Below are 18,486 nucleotides of genomic sequence, written 5' to 3' on the forward strand. Positions count from 1 at the left end.
GGAATGTGTATGATCATAATTTAACAGTGACAGCATTCCTTACACACAGCCCATGCTAATATCTTTCTTACTTATCAGGCTGCTTAACATATTAAATTTTAAATTGAACCACTTATGCTTTCAATGGGATACACAATCATCTTAAAATATGATTATTTGCCCAACAAAACTAATAATTTATTTTTTGTATGCACTATGACAATCTGTATGCCTTTAGGGAGAGAAAGATTAATTTCTGGTTAAAAGGGAGCCAGGAGAAAAAAAAGGTCTTCAAATGAATAATTAAAATTAAATCAATCATCTTTGTTCTTTTTAAGCATATTATTTTGCTGGATCATTAAATATATTCAAATGATATTGTGTTGGATTAAGGGGATTTAATGCCTAACCTCTCTTCTTTGTCTGCGAGGAAGGACCGTGGCTGAGAGTTCATTGAGTAGGGGATCAGGCATCCCACTAAGAACCTTCCCTGGAAAGAGGAACTAAAGGATGGAAACTGAAAATGAAAAGATCTGCTTTGTTCTCCCTAAACTGCGGATGAACCAGACAGATGTTTGCCTGTAAGTGATGTGAACCTATTTAATCTACTAAAACAGAAGACGCCGCATTGAAGGCAATGCCTCTCCCTTTTCCTTGATAACTTTACTTTGCCCTCTATTTCCTTTTCCTTTTACTTGGCACTCTATTTCCTTTTAAAGAGACGCATGAAGAAGCACTACGGGTCGCAATATTGCCTGCATCCATCTACGTTCCTTTCTTTCGGAAGAGATGATCCTGGCTTCCCCGTTGGTCTTCTTCACCAGCATCTGGATCGCACTGATGCCGGTTAAATGTGCTGCTTCTGAAATCACGAAGTCCCACCCGCAGTGCTCCCCTGCAATGAAAAGATCCCGGTAAGAGAGTCATAGTATATCCTCTCCTCAGTCATTGCCCTCCTGCACCAGCTTCCTTAGACCTATGGGAAACCTAGAAACAAATCTCCACAGGTATCACATATTTGAGGGTGACTGTCTCTAGAGATAGCATTCACCCATCAAAATAAATCACTTCTGGGTAGTATCAGGAAGAGCAGAAGCCTGGGTCTGTCTCTGGCAATTGTATGCTTATTTTTGGAGAAAATAAGGGCTTACATCTTCTTTCAGGGAATGTATTTCTTCAATGAATAATGCATTTATTACTACCATAATGACACAAGTTGAAAGTTTCCCCAAATTTGTTTGAGTAGAAATTGGTCTAAGCAACAACTTCTAAAGTCAAGGACTTCCAAGAGTGGATAGTTCCATATATCGATAACATAGTAATGGAAAGCATTAAAGCCATTTGTTGCCTTCCAAGGTGAGTTTTAATACCTTTGAAATATTACCCTGAATGTCAATATATTATCATTATTATCTTACCATGAATAATTGAGAGCATGTGCACACGTGCTAGCAAAGGCACATGAGCTGGTAGAGCGTTCATCCTGCTTTACCCATGGGTTTTAGTACCAGAGGTCCCACACAAGTGCCTTTAATAGCCAAAAAGTGACTTCTTGCCTTGGGGGAAGTCTCTCCTTTTCACCAAGTGCAATACTTTGAAAAATACCCAGGAGGGGAAATTGAGGAATTTAGGTGAGTTACGTCACCCAGCCAACCTTGGCAATGAATGAGGTGACAGCTGTTTCAGCCAGATTGCCCTCTAATCTTGAATATTTATGAAGCACTCCCAATAAGATCAGGGAAATGAACATGAAATTTTAATAAATCCTTGTGAAGCCTCAGGTTTGATGACCAGAAACAAAGGAAGCGACTGGGAGGTGAGGGGGTAGGCAGGAAAAATTTACTAGGCTCCTGATTTCTGCTCTGCTCTTAAAAATCAAGAACCAAATTAAAAAAAAAAAAATTAAGGGCCACCTCTCACACTCTTTTCCCATGCATTTTTTCCCACGCTCGGATCTGAGATAATAAGAAGTTTTGTCCAGTTTAGCCACTTTCTGAGTCTTCTTCAAGACAGTTAGGGGAGCAGTATTTGAGGAGCATAAGGTTACACCACCAGACTGAGGAAAAGAGAGATTGTCATAGGAGCCAACACATCACACAGACCCACTATGAATAAAGAGTTGCTGCAGAAACATCTACTATGTGTGGTCTTTTAGGTGTTCTTTAAGGGGCAAGAGGAGAACGTCAGTTCTTTGTGGTGAGGTACAAATTTTTTTGTTCTTATATTGGAGGTATCCTTGTTAGACCATATTTAAATGAAGAGGGAATCTCAGGGTGTCTGCTTCTTGGGGCCAAACATGTGTTTTCACTTCTCCATATCCTAAGTGAGGTACCCCTTTCAGCAACAAGCTAGAATATAACTTGAAATTTCTATTAGTGTCTTTTGTTCTTCAGAGAAAAATCCTCTAGGGCAATAAGGATTGAATAAACCATCACCATGGTTCAAAAGTAGCCACTTAGAATGAAAGCCATCATTTTCCCTGAGTGAACCCAGTAATCCAGCCAGCCAATTTCCTAGCTGTCACTTGCCAGTCTCTCATGCAGATTTGAAGGCATTTTTGACAAAAACACAGAAGTTACTCTATTAGGGTAGTTTCTAGAGTAAGGAGCCCAGGATTCTTCAGACCTTAATATGTGAATAAATACTGTGAGGCTCTTTGCTCTCACCCAATCTGATTATCAATAACTAAGTAAGTAATGAATTAGTTAATTAATAATCCATTCTCTTATAACACAAGAGAACTAATAGAATGAACATTGAAAAAAGGCATGATCTTTCTTTAAAAACTATGAAGTGGATGTATTTACATAACCTGGCATTCCTGTGTATTATTTTGAGCTGGTTTTCATACAATCAGTCCCTTAAATGCTTTGTTATTAATTATTTTCTTTCAGAATATCATCTTACTCTTTACCCAAATATTCCTTTTTTTATCCAAATATTGTGAAAATTGTTTACCTAAAGATACCTTTTGTTTCTTAAAAACAAAACAGGAGAAGAAGGGGAATTGGCGAATAAAGTAAATTTTGGCTGGTGATAAATGTCCCTGTTTTGCCTAGGGAAGAGATTTGGCTCCCTGGTGATACAAAGAGGATTAGGCATATAGACTCATTGAATATTTATTCATTCTTCCAACAGTTGTATTGAGTGCCCTTTTATATGCCAAGTGCCTAGTCGGGGATTAAGGATGTTAGGGGAAAGATGCAGTGTCTCTGGCCTCAAGAATAGTGCTAGAGTCAGCCTATATTGGCTGGCAAGAGCCAAGTGTTACCATTTCCAAGAAATCTGTTTGCTAGCTGTTGAAAATAAACATCATTAAAAATTAAACTATGTGTATAATTTATAAACATACAATTAAATAATTATTTCTTTAAAAGGTAATAAGGGGCACCTGGGTGGCTCAGTGGATTAAGTGGCTGCTCAGGTCATGATCTCAGGGTCCTGGGACTGAGCCCTACATTAGGCTCTCTGCCCAGCGGGGAACCTGCTTCTCCCTCTCCCTCTGCCTGCTGCTCCCCCTGCTTGTTGTTTTTCTCTCTCTCTCTCTCTCTGTCAAGTAAATAAATAAAATCTTTAAAAATCTTTAAAAAAAAAAGGTAATAAATACTTAAAACTCACCACTTCCTTATTCCTTTACTATATTTTACCATTACCTCATTCTTTCATTCTATCCTGCCTGTAAGATAGATATCCTATCTATTACATTAAATCATGTTAAATTACATTATGTTGTGTTATATTTTATAGCACTACACTATGCCGTATGCACATCTTGGTCATGTCAGTATCTTGAAATCAGCCACATGGAAGTATTGACATTATGGAAATCAGCAAACACTAAAAATAGGGCTGGGGTTTTTTTGGTTTTGTTTTTGTTTTTGTGCTCCCGGAGAACAACTTGCTAAACATTTACCAGCACATCCATGAATCTAACATAAAGGGATGGTCCTAAGGATGGCAAGTGCAAGTGCTCCTGCAAGGAAGACAGAAGGCAGTGGTAGAGGTTGGGCCAACTACAGACAGAGTGCTCCTCTGAAGCCCATAGCTGGTCATGTCCAGCCTTTTCTTGTTGCAAGAAAACTTGACCCCGGTCTTGCCAGATTCTTTGATTTTGTAAAAGACGCAGGAAAGTAAGATTTTCATGTGAAATTTTCCAATTTAATATAACATATGGGCTATACAAAAAAAATTCCTGCAGACCAGCTCTTAAACTGGTAATTTGCTTATTTCACAGATAGGGAAACTGAGACCTTATCACTGAGCTCATGATTAGATAGAGACCCAAGTAAGATATAGAAACTGTCGTATCTCAAATGGGGCCTTCTCTCTGGGTGGCTCCTCCACAGAAATGTTTCTCTGTATGGGGTTTTTTCCTTTATAAGAGACGGTACATTGACTAAAGTCAGGTATGTCTTTCCAGAATTGGAGAATTCAGGAACAGCTCAGTCAAAGCCACAAGACTTGCTCTATAAAATGCACCATGTCCTCCCTAAGAAAATGCAAAAGCCTCAGGGACCTAGATATAAGCATCAGATCCGGAAGTATGAAGGTGGTCCTAGTGATCAAAAACTGGATCACCTTATGTTCCTACTTTATTGCATTCATAGATTTGCATCTATGTAGCCCATTAGGACATTTTTGCTTCATTTAGTATTTTTAAAAGGAAAATAATAAATCTACGCAAAGAGTTTTTTAAATGTTGCCTACACATTATTTGAGACTACTGGATTCCTTTGGTGTATTGGTTCGTAACAGAGCTCCAGTGAGAGAGAGAAAAAAAGAAAAAACCTCCATGTTAAGCAGCAGGACATGCTTCTGGAATGATAAGGCGGAGAGTGGTGCCTGAACCCTTCTCTGGAAAAGATCCAAGATGGCAGGTTCAGCTTGTTCCAGATAATTTATAAAGCATTTATTATACAAATTCAGTAACGGAATTTTACATGGAAACAACACAAAGAATCTCAATTATGTTCTCCCTTTTCCAAGTTCTAATCCTTATTCCTATAGCTCCATAACTTTTCATGTTTAAAATTAGTGTATAGAAACTATTTTGTATTTTTTTAACTTCATCACTTTCTACATTGTTTCATGGTCATTATAATGGTTGGTAATTTTAATCACTCCATAATATCACTTTGAATTAAAGGATCAATTATTCTTGAACGTTTATTTTCAGTTTTGCACTGCTGTGAATCACAGCAGGAAATATTTTCATGCATGTAGTTTTCCCTGTACCAATAAAAATTACAAAATTCCGGGAAATGAATTATGAGTCAAAGCATATGAATTATCTTCATAGCACTTGAAGTTTATTTCTAAAAGGGTTTTGCAAATATTTGCACTGTCACCTACAAAGTGTAAATGTTTCCATTTTGTCATACCATTTTAACATGGTTTTAACATGGTTGGCTACTGAGATTTTGTGTTTGGGGCTCATTTAATAGGTATAAAATGGTATTGTTCTTAATTGATATCTTGCTGTTAACTCTCTACATTACATGTTTTTTATTTTTATTTTTTCAAGGTTTATTTAGTAGAGAGAGGGAGAAAGAGAGAGTGGGTGCACTCACACACACACAGGAGGAGGGGCAGGAGGGGAGGGAGAAAGACAATCTAAGCAGACTCACGGTGAGACCAGAACCTGATACTGGGCTAGATCCCAGGACCATGAGGTCATGACCTGAGCTGACATTAAAAGTCAGATGCTTAACTGAATGAGTCACCCAGGCACTCCTAGATTAAACATTTTTTTAATATGCTTGTTAATTATATTCTTCCTTGGGTAAATAGTCTATTCATGTCAGCTTACTTGTTTTCAACTAGTTTCATCCTAGTAAATTAAATATATAGACCCTTGGGAAAGCAGCTTTGTAAATAACCTGCTGAGTGTTAGTGTCTCAATTAAAATGAGTTTTGTCATTCCATTTATTTAACCCCAATGCCTCAGAATGACTTAGATGTATTTACTTTTCCTCATCTGGCTCTAGTACTTTTTAATTCTTTACATAACAAATCCTCCTCAAAGACTCCCTTAATCTCTCTGAATCCACTCAAAATCCAGTCTTTTCTTCCCCCTCTTTCTTAATCACAAAATTAGAGTTTCTGATACCAAGAAGAGGGAGAGCATGGAAATAGGTTTCCTTTGTCTCATCCAGGAAGGAAAAGACTCTACTCAAAGCTAGAAGCGATGACTATTACAAGACTTACACCTACTCTTCCTCAGTATTTGTTGGCAAAGACAAAGATTGACAGTTCTCATGTAAGACTCTTCCGTGAACTGAGATTTCTTTGCTCAACTCTATCAGCACTGAGCCTTTTAGAAGATCCTCTTCTCAGATGTTATCCAAAAACCTTCTTTCAGTAGCTACTAAAAATGAAGTTACTTTTTCTAGAAAAGGGGAGAGGGCAGGAGACACAAAGTAGTTTAAAGTGATATATATATATTGAATTAGACCAGAAAGTTCTGAGCTAAACCTGGTGCTCCATCATTTATTAACCCCCTTATTAGGCATATTTGCTTCTCTTGCCTTTGTCCTATTTTGGTCTTCACTTTATTAATTTTTATGCATATCTTATTTTATAAGCCAAGGTCTTCATGGCAGGACATCTATACTCCTAAAGGTACATGCAAGCTATCAGAGGGGCATGTGGACACAGATAGTTTTAAAACAATCAATTTCTGGATCTTTGACTTCCTCTGACCTCTTTCTTAGAATTAATCTACCTGAAAACTTGACTGTAGTCTCCTTCATGATGGCTCTGTCTCATTTGGCAAAATAAAGGCATACCTCTCCCTCTTCCTGAATATAAAATCCTCCTAGGTACAAAGAGATCATTATAAATATTATTGTTGATTGGTAGTGCATGACGTTAGTGTAAATAACACATGGTCTTCCAAACTGGGTGACTTCCCTTTTCTTTGTTTTTAATAAAATCGAAGAACCTAATTAATTTGTCAGGTTACAAATCACTAGAAATAATTATGGATGATAGATCACAATGTGAGTTTTGGAAAGTAAGAAAGAATTTAATTAAGTTATTGCTGAAACAATGCTGAAACAGAATTTCTTCAAAATTCATTATGTAAAAGTTTTTTTAAATAATTTCATCTATAAAGTAAAGAATGGGAATATAATTTATGCTAGATCTGATTTCATTATAGCAAGAAGTAATATCCATATACATGATGTAATTAGAGAAAATATACAATCATTTCATTAAGAAATGCCTTTCTAATAGATTTCGTTCATAATTTTCATAAGTATCAACATTTATATGAGTTATATTTTGCTTCATTTGTAAGTCATAGATGCTAAGAATTCATTTCAAAGTGAATGCATATATTCTTGCAAAGAAATATGTGAAGTGATAAAATTCTATAAAGAAAATAAAATGGAAATACAAGTTCAAAGAAAGCAAAGAGTAATAGAAAATTTCTTATTTTTAAAGAGAAGTTTGTTTTGTGTATTTTTTTTAAAGATTTTATTTATTTGAGACAGCGAAAGCAAGCACGAGTGGCGGGGTTGGAGAAGAGAGGGAGCAACAGACTCCCTGATGAGCCCAGTGTGGGCTGGCATCAAGACCCGAGCCAAAGGCAGATGCTTAATCAACTGGAGCCACCCAGGCACCCCATTTCATGTATTTTTAAATGTATAATGTGAATATGTAGAGTCATTGAATAGATTAAGGGTAGGAATATGAGTTTTCTTTTAAATTATCAATATTTGTCAATATTTGAGTAAATTTAAATTTTATAATGAGAAAATTATAGACATCTTTTTAAATGTATGAGTACATAGGTTTTCAAAATTCTTTTAGAGGGTATATAAGCCACATAATTCTTTTTGCAAAATAGGCAAGGTAAAGATAAAGTAAAAGATAAATAGGTATGGGACATCTCACTGTGTATCAAAAGAGCCCTTGAAGTAAGAACAGGTGTGTGTCCTTTCGGTACTGCCAAGAGTGTGCTTCTTAAGAGGCTCTGTGTTCAGTGTTCTGGTGATTCTTAATTAAGATTGATCCTTTCCAATCTCATGATGCTTCTGAAAATGTATGCTCTGAAAAGACACATGAGTGATGACCATTTAGTTGTATTATATTACCAAAGAGTTCACATATTTTCATGAGTTTTCATCAAATTCACATTTTATTTTTCCTAAGATAGTAACAATTAGCTAGCATTGATTATATGTCTACTATTTTCCAGACCAGTGGTTCTCCTAAAAAATTGTTATAAATGTAAACTCTGGGCATGTGTCCCAGCAAGCCAGGTGATTCAAATGCATGCCAAAGAAGATAATATTTAATATTTACCAAATATCCTGGCATGAAACCTTGAACATAGTAGGCATTTAATAAACATATTAGCTGCTATTACTTTTTCAATAAATAGCTCACTCTTGCTCCTGAAAAGAAATGTTCTAATTAATTTGAGATCCTTGGAAGAAATAGTTCTGTGTATTCAGTTATTTGTAGGATATAATGGTTTCATATGTATAGAATCAAACTCATTGTCTTCTACCCAAGACAGATTTCGTCTTCCAACTTCCCCCATTTCTCTCAAAGGCAAAAATAAATCTTTGAGGGTGTGTACCAGAAACTTTCCTATTGAAAAACCATCCTGGATGGTGATAGATGCCCATAAGCCTAGACATATTTCTTCATCCAGCTGTTTCAGGATGTGAAATTCTCACCATCACAGGCACTTTATTGAGCTAAGAAATTGCATCTACAAGTCTTCCATTAAAGTTCACCATGCTTTCTGGAGAAGACATTTATGAATGCAAAAGCATATCAGGAATTCAGAGTAACTGCAATTCACTTAGTAGACCCCTCAGTGTCTGGCTTGTTATTGCTTCAGCTGCTGCTGCTGACAGTGAGGTTGGCAGGCATCTTCCTCAGGAAGGAGCTGAGCAGAGTTGCTAGCACCTGGGACAAGAGGATTGCTCCACTTCCAGAGGAGCTGTGTTTCCACGAACATCCTGCCTCCACACTTAGCAAACCACTACGAAGTCTGGATCACAGGACCAAAAATGAGTCAAGGAGATTCAGCAACTTTTCCAAGTTCACAGACCCAGGGAGTAACAGAATAACTCCCAGATCAGACTCTGGGGGTGAGGGGAGGGAGTGTGGTGGGGAGGACACCCAAGAGACCACACCCCACTTTGCCTTTACCCCAAAGAACTGTAGATGAAAATTGACTTCACCTACTTCATAACTGGATGGGACGTCAAGTACAATCCAAATACAAAACCAAGTACAATGCTAAATCCATCCATTTTTGCTCTGGATTCCTCTCCATTCCCAGTGCCATCCCTCAGGTTCTAGAACCTACTACAGACATTCTGCTCTTATCTCAACTTGCACACACATTTTCTGCTCATTTTGTCTTTGTAAAACACTATTTTCATCAGTCTACAATTTTGCAACAATTTTGTTGTTTTTGTTTTTATCTTTGTTTTTGTTTTACTGTCTTAGTGCAGAAGTCATTTGACTTTGGTGGCCCCAAGAATCACTTAAGTAACATGTTTAATGCAGATTCCTAGGCCCTGTTTCCTTGGGTTCTGGTTTAAGAGATTTGGGGTGGGATGCGTGAATCCAAGGTGGTAGTGACAAGGTTTTCCTGGTCTAAAAACCTATATTCTGAGAAACATTACCTGCCAGTGCTTTACATCCAGACTTGGTTTATCACCTAAGATGCTCCAAATTTTGGGTTACCTTACCTGCCCACCATTATATAAATAAAGAGTAAATGTTTTCAGCTCTTTAGTTATGTGTAGTATAAGCTGAGAAAATGAGCTTTAATGGTTATATTTCAGAGGATACCAAGTTGAATGCAGAAGGCTAATCTAAATTAAATTACCCAGAACATGTATATCTCAAAAGTATTTTCCCCCTTTTGGAGGGATAACAAACAAGAAGCCAGAATGAGGAAAGATGACAGTACCAAAGCATGGCTCCTGCAATACGAGCAACTTCTCCATATAGAGGAACACGACTTTGCAATGAGACCTGGATTTGGAGGTAAGTATTCTCTTTACAAAACTCTAATGCCGCCATCCCTTGCACTGTGAAAGTGAAGTCAAAAATTTGAAGCAATTAAGACCAAAACACAAGACCATCAATTAAGAAAAAAAAACACAATGATATTCTCTTGAATGAGAAAAATTGATAAATTTTAAATTGATCAAAAAAGATAGATAAATGTCTCTAGTATGTATCCACACTATTTACTAATTACAAATAGTGTGTGTTCGGTAAATAGTGAGTAGATCATGCCTATACAGCAACTTATTCTTCAATTAAATTGGATTCTGTGATGATAGCCATAATATCTTATTGAATGACTTTATGAGCTTGAATGCCTGGCTTTGGTGAAAGGACTAACACACCAAATGCCATGACTTCCTATGAAACCCTCTGTTTAGGTTTTTCTTTTTATTACTTCCAGCACCTTCCAGAATGTTGGAGTATGCAGGCACTGGGCTGAGCCTGTTAATGCCCTAACTTATTCCACCTTCCCAGTGCCTCGAGAGTAGGCACGATCATGATCCCTAATACTCCAGTGTGGAAACTGGGGCGTAGAGAGCTTAGGAGATTTGCTCAAAGCCATGGAAACACCAATATGTGGTACAACCAAGGTGCAAGGGCAGATAAGCAGGACCGAAGGACTCCCTAAAAGGACATACTTGGAACAAAGTCTTTCCTGCCCTCAGATTGCTTAATGTGAATCCAGTTGTATCCCTGAGGGTACCAAGTTTTCCAGAGACCCACAAGATGTGGTGGGATCAAGCAGTGAATCTGAACTCTCCGCCTTACTGCTCAGTCCATCCTGAGGCTTCTGTCATTGACCTAAGTCTCCACCTGCCTGAGCTAACAACTTTCCAGACTACTAGGTGCGGCTATAGCAGAAGTGACTGTGAGGCTGAGGAAGGGGCGGGGAGGTGGGGGGGGGGGGGCGCTCAGCTATAGGACAGGTACAGCTTTTTCATAAACAACTCATACTTTAAGTTTTCAGAGTGAGGTAACACCTGTGGCACTGGCTCTCTTGTGGTTATGACCAAGGGATGCACAGCAGGCATGCAGGTACCTCAGAGAACTCACTTGTTAGCAGGTAAAATAAAACAGCAGGTCAGGAGTTGTGATGTTGAGGGATGTTTGTTGTTTTTTAATTTCGTGGAATCTTGCAATTCTGAGGGTCTGGCTTTGATTTTATTAGGTTCCTGACTAAAACATTAACAAGCATCAAAGTCCCGGAGGGGTTCTTAACAACAGATTGCAGAGCCCCACTCCTACACCCAGGTGGCAACTCCCAGATCTGGGTGGAGCCAACAATGTGTTTTTCTAATCAACTCCTGGGTGATGCTGATACAGCGGGTCTGAGAACCACGTTTGATAATTGCTGAATTAGATTCTCAGCATCACATTAAATCTTGGGGCATTTCATCTTGTGGTTTTCCAGAGTATTTCTAACACTTATTAAACTTAATTTAAGCGTTTAGAAGCCTCGCAATTAATCAGGTTTAAAGATGTGTTTGTGTTTACTTCCGGGACTGCTCCTTTATCTTGTTTTCTTCAACATCACTGCTCCTCAGACATGTCTTCCTTACCAGAATTCTCCCCAAAATGCCTGAGCCCTCAGCTACCATTCCCAACAGACCGTTTCTTTCCCCCAACGAAAGTTTGCCCAAAGTTTGAGCCATATACTCTACAGCCATCACGCAATTATTCTGTTCCTTGGTGTCCATGATTCTATAAAAAGTTTCTAAAGTTTCTCCTACCAACTTTTAGCTGGAGAAAATGTTACGAAGATAAACTTGCCCCGCCGTGGGCCTTTCAGGCACTAGAGGGCGCCAGTGGCACAGAAATGGCTTGGACCTAGCCTCCCCTGAACAGCAATTAGAAGCTCAAAATGATGTACCTCTTCAACACCGGTACCAAAAACCGCCTTAATTCCTGTCACTTTAGGTTCCTCAATTAAATGAATTCCTATCTTAGAAGAAAGGGTTATGTGGGTCTATTTGAGACCACTGAAAGCCAGAAAGATTGAAAGAAAAATGGCTGTCCTTGAATTTGGACCTTGAAACAAGCACTCTAGAAAGGCTTTATCACTCAATGTAGTTCAAGGACTGGCAGCAGAATCACCTGGGAGTTAGTTAAAAATACAGAAGCTCAGGCCCCACGCTCAGGCTTTCTGAATAAAAATCTGCATTTTAATAAGATCCCCAGGTGATTTGAATCCACTTTACAATTTGAGAGACACTGGGACAGAGGACTGGAGGAGGACTTTCTGCTCTTACCTTAAAACACTTAAATCTTCATTCTCCCTCCCCTAGATCATCCTGGTCCCCCAGAAAAACATAAAACTGACCTTAAATTTCCACTTCTTTTGATCTGTTAGAGATACATGTTAAGATGTGATTTTGAGTGGGAATGCTTTATTAAAAAGCAATTATTTTTCCTGAGGCTACATTGTGGGGTTATTAAAAATGCAATTGAAACGTGCTACTTAGTGGCAGGTGGCAAATCATCCCACGATGAAGAAATTTTTCTGACAATCATAGACTGGGGCTAAATGGTGTCCAAATGTCTTATGTGTTCAGTCAGCTCAGGCAGAAAAATCCATAAATTCAGGCAGAATTGTCAGCCTGGTAGTTCTGTGAAAAACAGTCCTTAACCATATCTTGTCTTAGTCGGAACAGCTTCTACCAGTGACCCATTTCTCTGTTCTCTTAAAGCTGCCTTCCCAGGAAATCAGGCTGCAGGATATACAAGCCAGGCTTAATTTATCTTCTTCTTTATACTTGTCCATAATATAAACACACGCACATACTTCTTTCCTCTTGAGCTAAATGTAACTTCAGCACTTCTCCTGCCTTAATGTGTTTTCCTAATTAGCTTTAACATTAAAACCAGCTGCTACTGCAGTGTTTTTTACTTTTATAAAGCATTAGAAGATTAATTGACTCATTATGTGGAAACAGGAGGATATAAATTTAGGGGAACTTTTTGTTTAACTTGGGTTATAAATTGCAGCTCATTTTCTTTATGTTTTTCCTACCCTTTACATCTCTCATCACCGAGGGATTTTGGTTTCAGTCTTAGAAATGATGATTTCTTTGTTCCTTTAAAATAAAATCAATTGAGCGTCTAGATCCTGGTTCCTGAGTCAAGACAAAAGCTGACGTTGTGAAAGCTACCCATGGAATCTATGTTTGTCAAGCACAAGGGCTAGTCTGGGAGCCAGAGGGAACTGGATGTGTTCCTTCATTAACTAGCCTTGGGTTTCAGGCAAGGCTGCTAACATCTCCGAGTGAGTTACATCATAAGTCAGATGGAGCTAATATGGGTTCTACCTACCTACCTAACAAATGGCTGTAATGGTAATATGAGATAATATATTGTATCATGTATTTTAAGTGCACTATACACATAAGATATATATGACTGTTATTTAACAATCTTTATCCCAGCATGGATAAAAAAAGACTGATGGTCTATCTTTATGTATATAAAAAAGACTACAATTGTGTGTGCTACTACCTAAGTATTGCTCCTGGGAAATTAACACATAATGATAATGGCTAATGTTTCCTTATTTTCACTATATTCCAAATGCTTTATATATGGTATTAATGTGAGTATTTGTGAAATTGTTATTGTTGGTGGTGTTCTACGCATTACTGATCCAACCAATGCTAGACAGTTTGGTCGGTAAGATGTTTGAACATTTAGTCTCACAGCAAGGCTAGTAGGTAAGTACCATAGATTTATTTCCCCTATTTTACAGATAAGCAAACTGAGACTTGGAGAAATTAAAGGATTATGGAAGTTTTGGCTTTAACTCAGGTTTAGCGGCTAGAAATTCCATGATTTTAATCCATCTGCTTTATTACTACCCTCTCTCTAAGACTCAGCTCCTTATCTGTAAAAAGAATGGTATTTGGAATGATAGCCAGCTCCAAAATTCTGTAATTTTACATCTTGCTTTTACAGGGCCCTCCCCCTCACACTGTCCTTGAGAATATATAGATTCCTAGACCCCAAAGTAAGGTACACTTGGGCATGAAGTCCAGAAGAGCCAAAAATGAAGTCAGATGGCATCTGAGGGCACTTTTCTTCAAAACGGAAGCGCTCATTCCCCCAAGAATAGAATTGAATGGATAAAGAAAGAAATCAATAATGTTTCCAGGAATCCATTCCTAATAGACAAGCCATGTTTTTGCCCCACTCTTTACCCCAGACCAGTCTTCCAACAACCCTGAGGGTCTAGTGCTTTTCATTGGTGCATGAATATCTCCATGTGTGGTGATGTTATATGACTTCCCCCAGTCTTGCAGGAATAGTCATTAGCAATTAGGCTCTGCTTACAAGTCACAAGACTCTACATGCAAATTGTTCACAGGTTTTTTTCATAAAATAAGTGCTCTGTAAGAAGCACTGAATCATCTTCTCGTCAGGAGTGGACTGATTATCTAAATGTCTAATTCTACAGAGACAATAAAATTTCATTGAGAATTGGTTACTATGAAAAGAAAACATATGAAGACTACATGTATAAACATATGAATTATTTAACATATATACACCAAATTCCATGCACAGTACTAAAGAAGAAAGTTGTTATCATTGGTTTACCCTCACACAGGAACTGATGAAACCCTTGGTGAGGTGTAGCAAGGAAACACCTTGGTCTCGGTCTGGTCTAGATTCTCTTATGGCATTGTCATCCATATTCTCAGGACCCATGAACTGGATTCATTGAGACCCAACTTCAAATAAATCTTGGCACTTGTCTGAGTTTTCTCCAATTCTGACTTGCAATACATTCTCATCAAACACATTTCTAAGGATGTTTGCTTCCTCCCAACTGCAGATTATGGTTACTGACGTCCTGCAAAGAGACTATTGTGAATGTGTGGCATCCCTGCTTAGCACTGTTCTATCTACCGTATCTTATCTAGCCTGCCACGCCCTGCCAAATGAAAGAAGCTGATTTTCTGGCAAGGGAGAAAAGGCTCCAACATTTTCAGAGTCATGAGCTCCAGGACTACTCCAGTCCCTGACTATAAAATATGATCCTTACAATCGAAAATACATAATTCTATACACTCTTGGACATGGTTTTGAAACATTGTTCCATTTTAAATCGCTGCTAGCTAAAACAAAAAACAAAAATTGGACTTGCTACTTCTATACTCTGAGTATACTATAAGAAGGAAAATATTGAGTTGTTTCTAAGCAAATGTGCAATGCTTATTGAAATAACATTTATTTACACATGCCTTTTTATTGTAATTGACTATATAATAATATATCAATAGATAATGGAGAAATTTATTGTTAAATTTTTTAAAATTAATTCACTTACAACATTGTTCTATCTCTGCTTCAACATTTCCAAAATAATTTTAATGATTTCTCAATATATCATTCATTCTTCTTTCTGAAGGGTCTCCAGTGCCAGTAGGTATAGATGTCCAGGTTGAAAGCATTGACAGCATTTCAGAGGTTAACATGGTAAGTTTCTCTGAGATACTGGTCTTTTCCTGAAAGGATAGAGAATAGTGTCAAAATCACTGGTGTCTTAGTAAACCAATTTAATTATGTATGTTACTAATATGTATTTTTCATAGAGTTGCAGTTACTTTGCTCTGTATTCACTTCTTTCTGCTTGAATTTAGATTTTATATGTTACTTTATGTAAATACTACAGTTAAAGATAAAATGTAAAAAAAAAAAAAAAAAAGGTAGGAAATCTCTTTAAGAAACCAGACCTAGAAAATATAAATCTATGAAATTGGAAGATCAGTAATCTTTTTATATATGTAATTAATATTTTTATTTATAGTGATTCCTCCATCTAGTCATTGACTAACTGAATGAAAAATTATAGAACATATAAAAATTCCAGCAAATTCTAAACAAACAAATATTTGTTATATTTGTTTCAACCTTCAGTTAATGTTTTTATAGACCTTATCATTATTGAATTCAGTATTTATTTCAAGTTTCACTATGAAACTTCCTTCATTTTAACCACCCTACTCCTAAAGGGAATAACACCAATAGTTCTCACTCAAAATTTTCTTGTTTAGAAAGTTTTGGCTCTTCCTTGACCAAAACCACCTTCCACCAACATTTTCTTGAGTCTGTTGTACTCCAGGAACAAGTACTTTTTTCCTCTTCGCTGGCATAATCTCTAAATTATCCCTGAATGACCCTGTCTGCATCTAAAATCTCATTGTCCCCACCCCAGTGCCCCTAAAACTAGGCCTCATCCTTCTCTCCTGAATAAGATGAGCTATGGGACTCAGTATCAGCTAAAATGGCACTGGATTCTCCATGCCCAAGGTGAAAATGCTTTCTAATTATCAGTGGCCCCCAGTGTTAGCTTCTTTTTCTTCTCATTTCTCATCTTCCCACCCTGAATTCACTTTCAGTTCCTTGAAGTTTTACCCCACTCTCCTCTCAACATGGTGTTCAGCCTGATTTCTCGTGATGGTGCCCACTAGTGGTGGTGTTGATGTGTCACTGAAATGTACCAATCAATGTCTGCTATTTGACTACATAAGCTCAAATCAGATTGAGCACCTAATTCTAAATATATGCTTACTAAAGCAATCCATGCAGTAACTCACACAACTCCCTGTAGAGCAGTGTTATGGTAATGAATGAATCATTCTATTTATTTGCTCTCAACCTAATTCAAAATTACACATGTCTGATGTTCCCAGATTAACCTAGAGCAGTAATACAATGTACCTCTATTCTGAACCTTAAAAAAAAAAAAAAAAAAACTCATCATTAATTGGTGACTTATCTGTAGTTTACTGAGTTTTGTCTTTCACTTACATAATAAATGTCAAAGTTCTGTCTCATGTGCTAGTTCAAGAATAATTTGAGTATTGTTGAGAAATAAATGTTAGTAAGAAGTAAACAGTTGTGCAAGGTGAAACATATCATCATCATCCACACCCAGTGACTTGGATGTAGCTGGGGGAGTTTTTGTTCAAACAAACAAGATGTTAAATGTAGCATCTGAGAGCCAAACAAAGCTCAAAGTATTGACCAACCATTTTTTTTTCCTAATAAAATAATGCTAATATTGCTCTGCCCATCCACCATCTTTATCTCTTCACAATTGGGTTACACACTAAGAATCCAGTTCCCTGAGCCATTTTGGGTCAGAATCTCAGAATACTAGCTTCTGGGGAATGTGCTGTTTTAACAGATTCACAAGTCTTTTGCACATTAGATTTTGAGAACCACCATTTCTTGGTATTCTTTCTCTCTCTCTCAAGCTGAGGAAAATCATTGTCTCTATCTCGGGATCTCTGACAGCATGCTTTCTATGATCAACTCTAATAAATGCTGTATCCATTTTTGTGGGACTGTAGTTTATTCAACTTGGGGTCAGGGCTTCTTTAACAAAAAAAAAAAAAAAAAGAATTTATGTATAGAGAAATCATTATAAAGGTAAATGTTTATATACAAAGAAACAATAAGTCAAAATAAAATACTGGGCCATGTAGTTCCAAACCCTTTACTTCCAAGATCTCTTTAATGAATTTACCAGCGCTTATGAAGATATATTTCCAGTTATAACCTGGCTTCCCTTCCCCAATTCAAATTCTCTCTGGTTCCTAGAAATCCAATATTCGCCAGATTCCAGGTGAAGGGGAGGCTTTGCAATTCAAGATCACTGGCTTCATCCTAAATCTTCCTGAAAATACAATATAAGCCATTCACTTTATAGGTCATTAATACCCATGCCAATCAGTCTAGGACTAATGGTATTAATTGATCATCCTGAACCATAGTCCTACTGGCTTTGACTTGTCTCTTTTTCTCTCTGCCTAGGACTTTACAATGACTTTTTATCTCAGACATTACTGGAAAGATGAGAGGCTCTCCTTTCCTAGCACAACAAACAAAAGCATGACCTTTGATCATAGATTGATCAAAAAGATCTGGGTGCCTGACATCTTTTTTGTCCACTCTAAAAGATCCTTCATTCATGATACAACTGTGGAGAACATAATGCTGCGCGTATACCCTGATGGAAATGTCCTCTTCAGTCTCAGGTAAGGTGGGCTGTGTACCTTTGGCTTCCCTGGCTGTCTACACTAAAGCTTAGTGGATCTCACTTCTGACTAAACTCACAATATTACTGTTTGTTTAGTCATGTTGAAGATTGGGACACAAGCAGAAAATGTAATTATTCCTTGTTCTAACTTTCACATTTTAAAGACTAGTTTTCTACTTTAGTCAGCATATCGTTGGAGAATAATAGAAAATAAGGTTGGACAGAGTGGAGCTGGATTATGGAAATCCCTAAGAGTCTGGCCCACAATTTTATAGGCGCACAAAATTGCTTTTCTTTTTTACCAACTGAACATGACCAAGCAGTCTTGGAACCTTGGGTTAATTAAATAGTTTTCTTAATTATCTCCTTCATTTTTTACAAGAAGGTATATTCATCATTCAAAATTACCACACGTTTGT

The 18,486-nt window shown here is 37.4% G+C and overlaps 1 protein-coding gene across 1 annotated transcript in view; it reads left to right on the forward strand.

Moving 5' to 3' along the window:
* Positions 1-422: 422 nt before the first annotated feature.
* GABRR3 (gamma-aminobutyric acid type A receptor subunit rho3) overlaps positions 423-18,486 on the forward strand; it is a 44,103-nt gene continuing 26,039 nt past the window's right edge. The window contains exons 1-5 of the mRNA XM_059165269.1: positions 423-560; positions 699-893; positions 9,884-10,002; positions 15,431-15,498; positions 17,842-18,065. Of these exons, the coding sequence (XP_059021252.1) occupies positions 769-893; positions 9,884-10,002; positions 15,431-15,498; positions 17,842-18,065 (536 nt within the window). The 5' untranslated portion in view covers positions 423-560; positions 699-768. The remainder of the gene's footprint in view (positions 561-698; positions 894-9,883; positions 10,003-15,430; positions 15,499-17,841; positions 18,066-18,486) is intronic.

The sequence above is a fragment of the Mustela lutreola genome, chromosome 2 (assembly GCF_030435805.1).
Source record: "Mustela lutreola isolate mMusLut2 chromosome 2, mMusLut2.pri, whole genome shotgun sequence".
In the NCBI taxonomy this organism is placed as follows: domain Eukaryota; kingdom Metazoa; phylum Chordata; class Mammalia; order Carnivora; family Mustelidae; genus Mustela; species Mustela lutreola.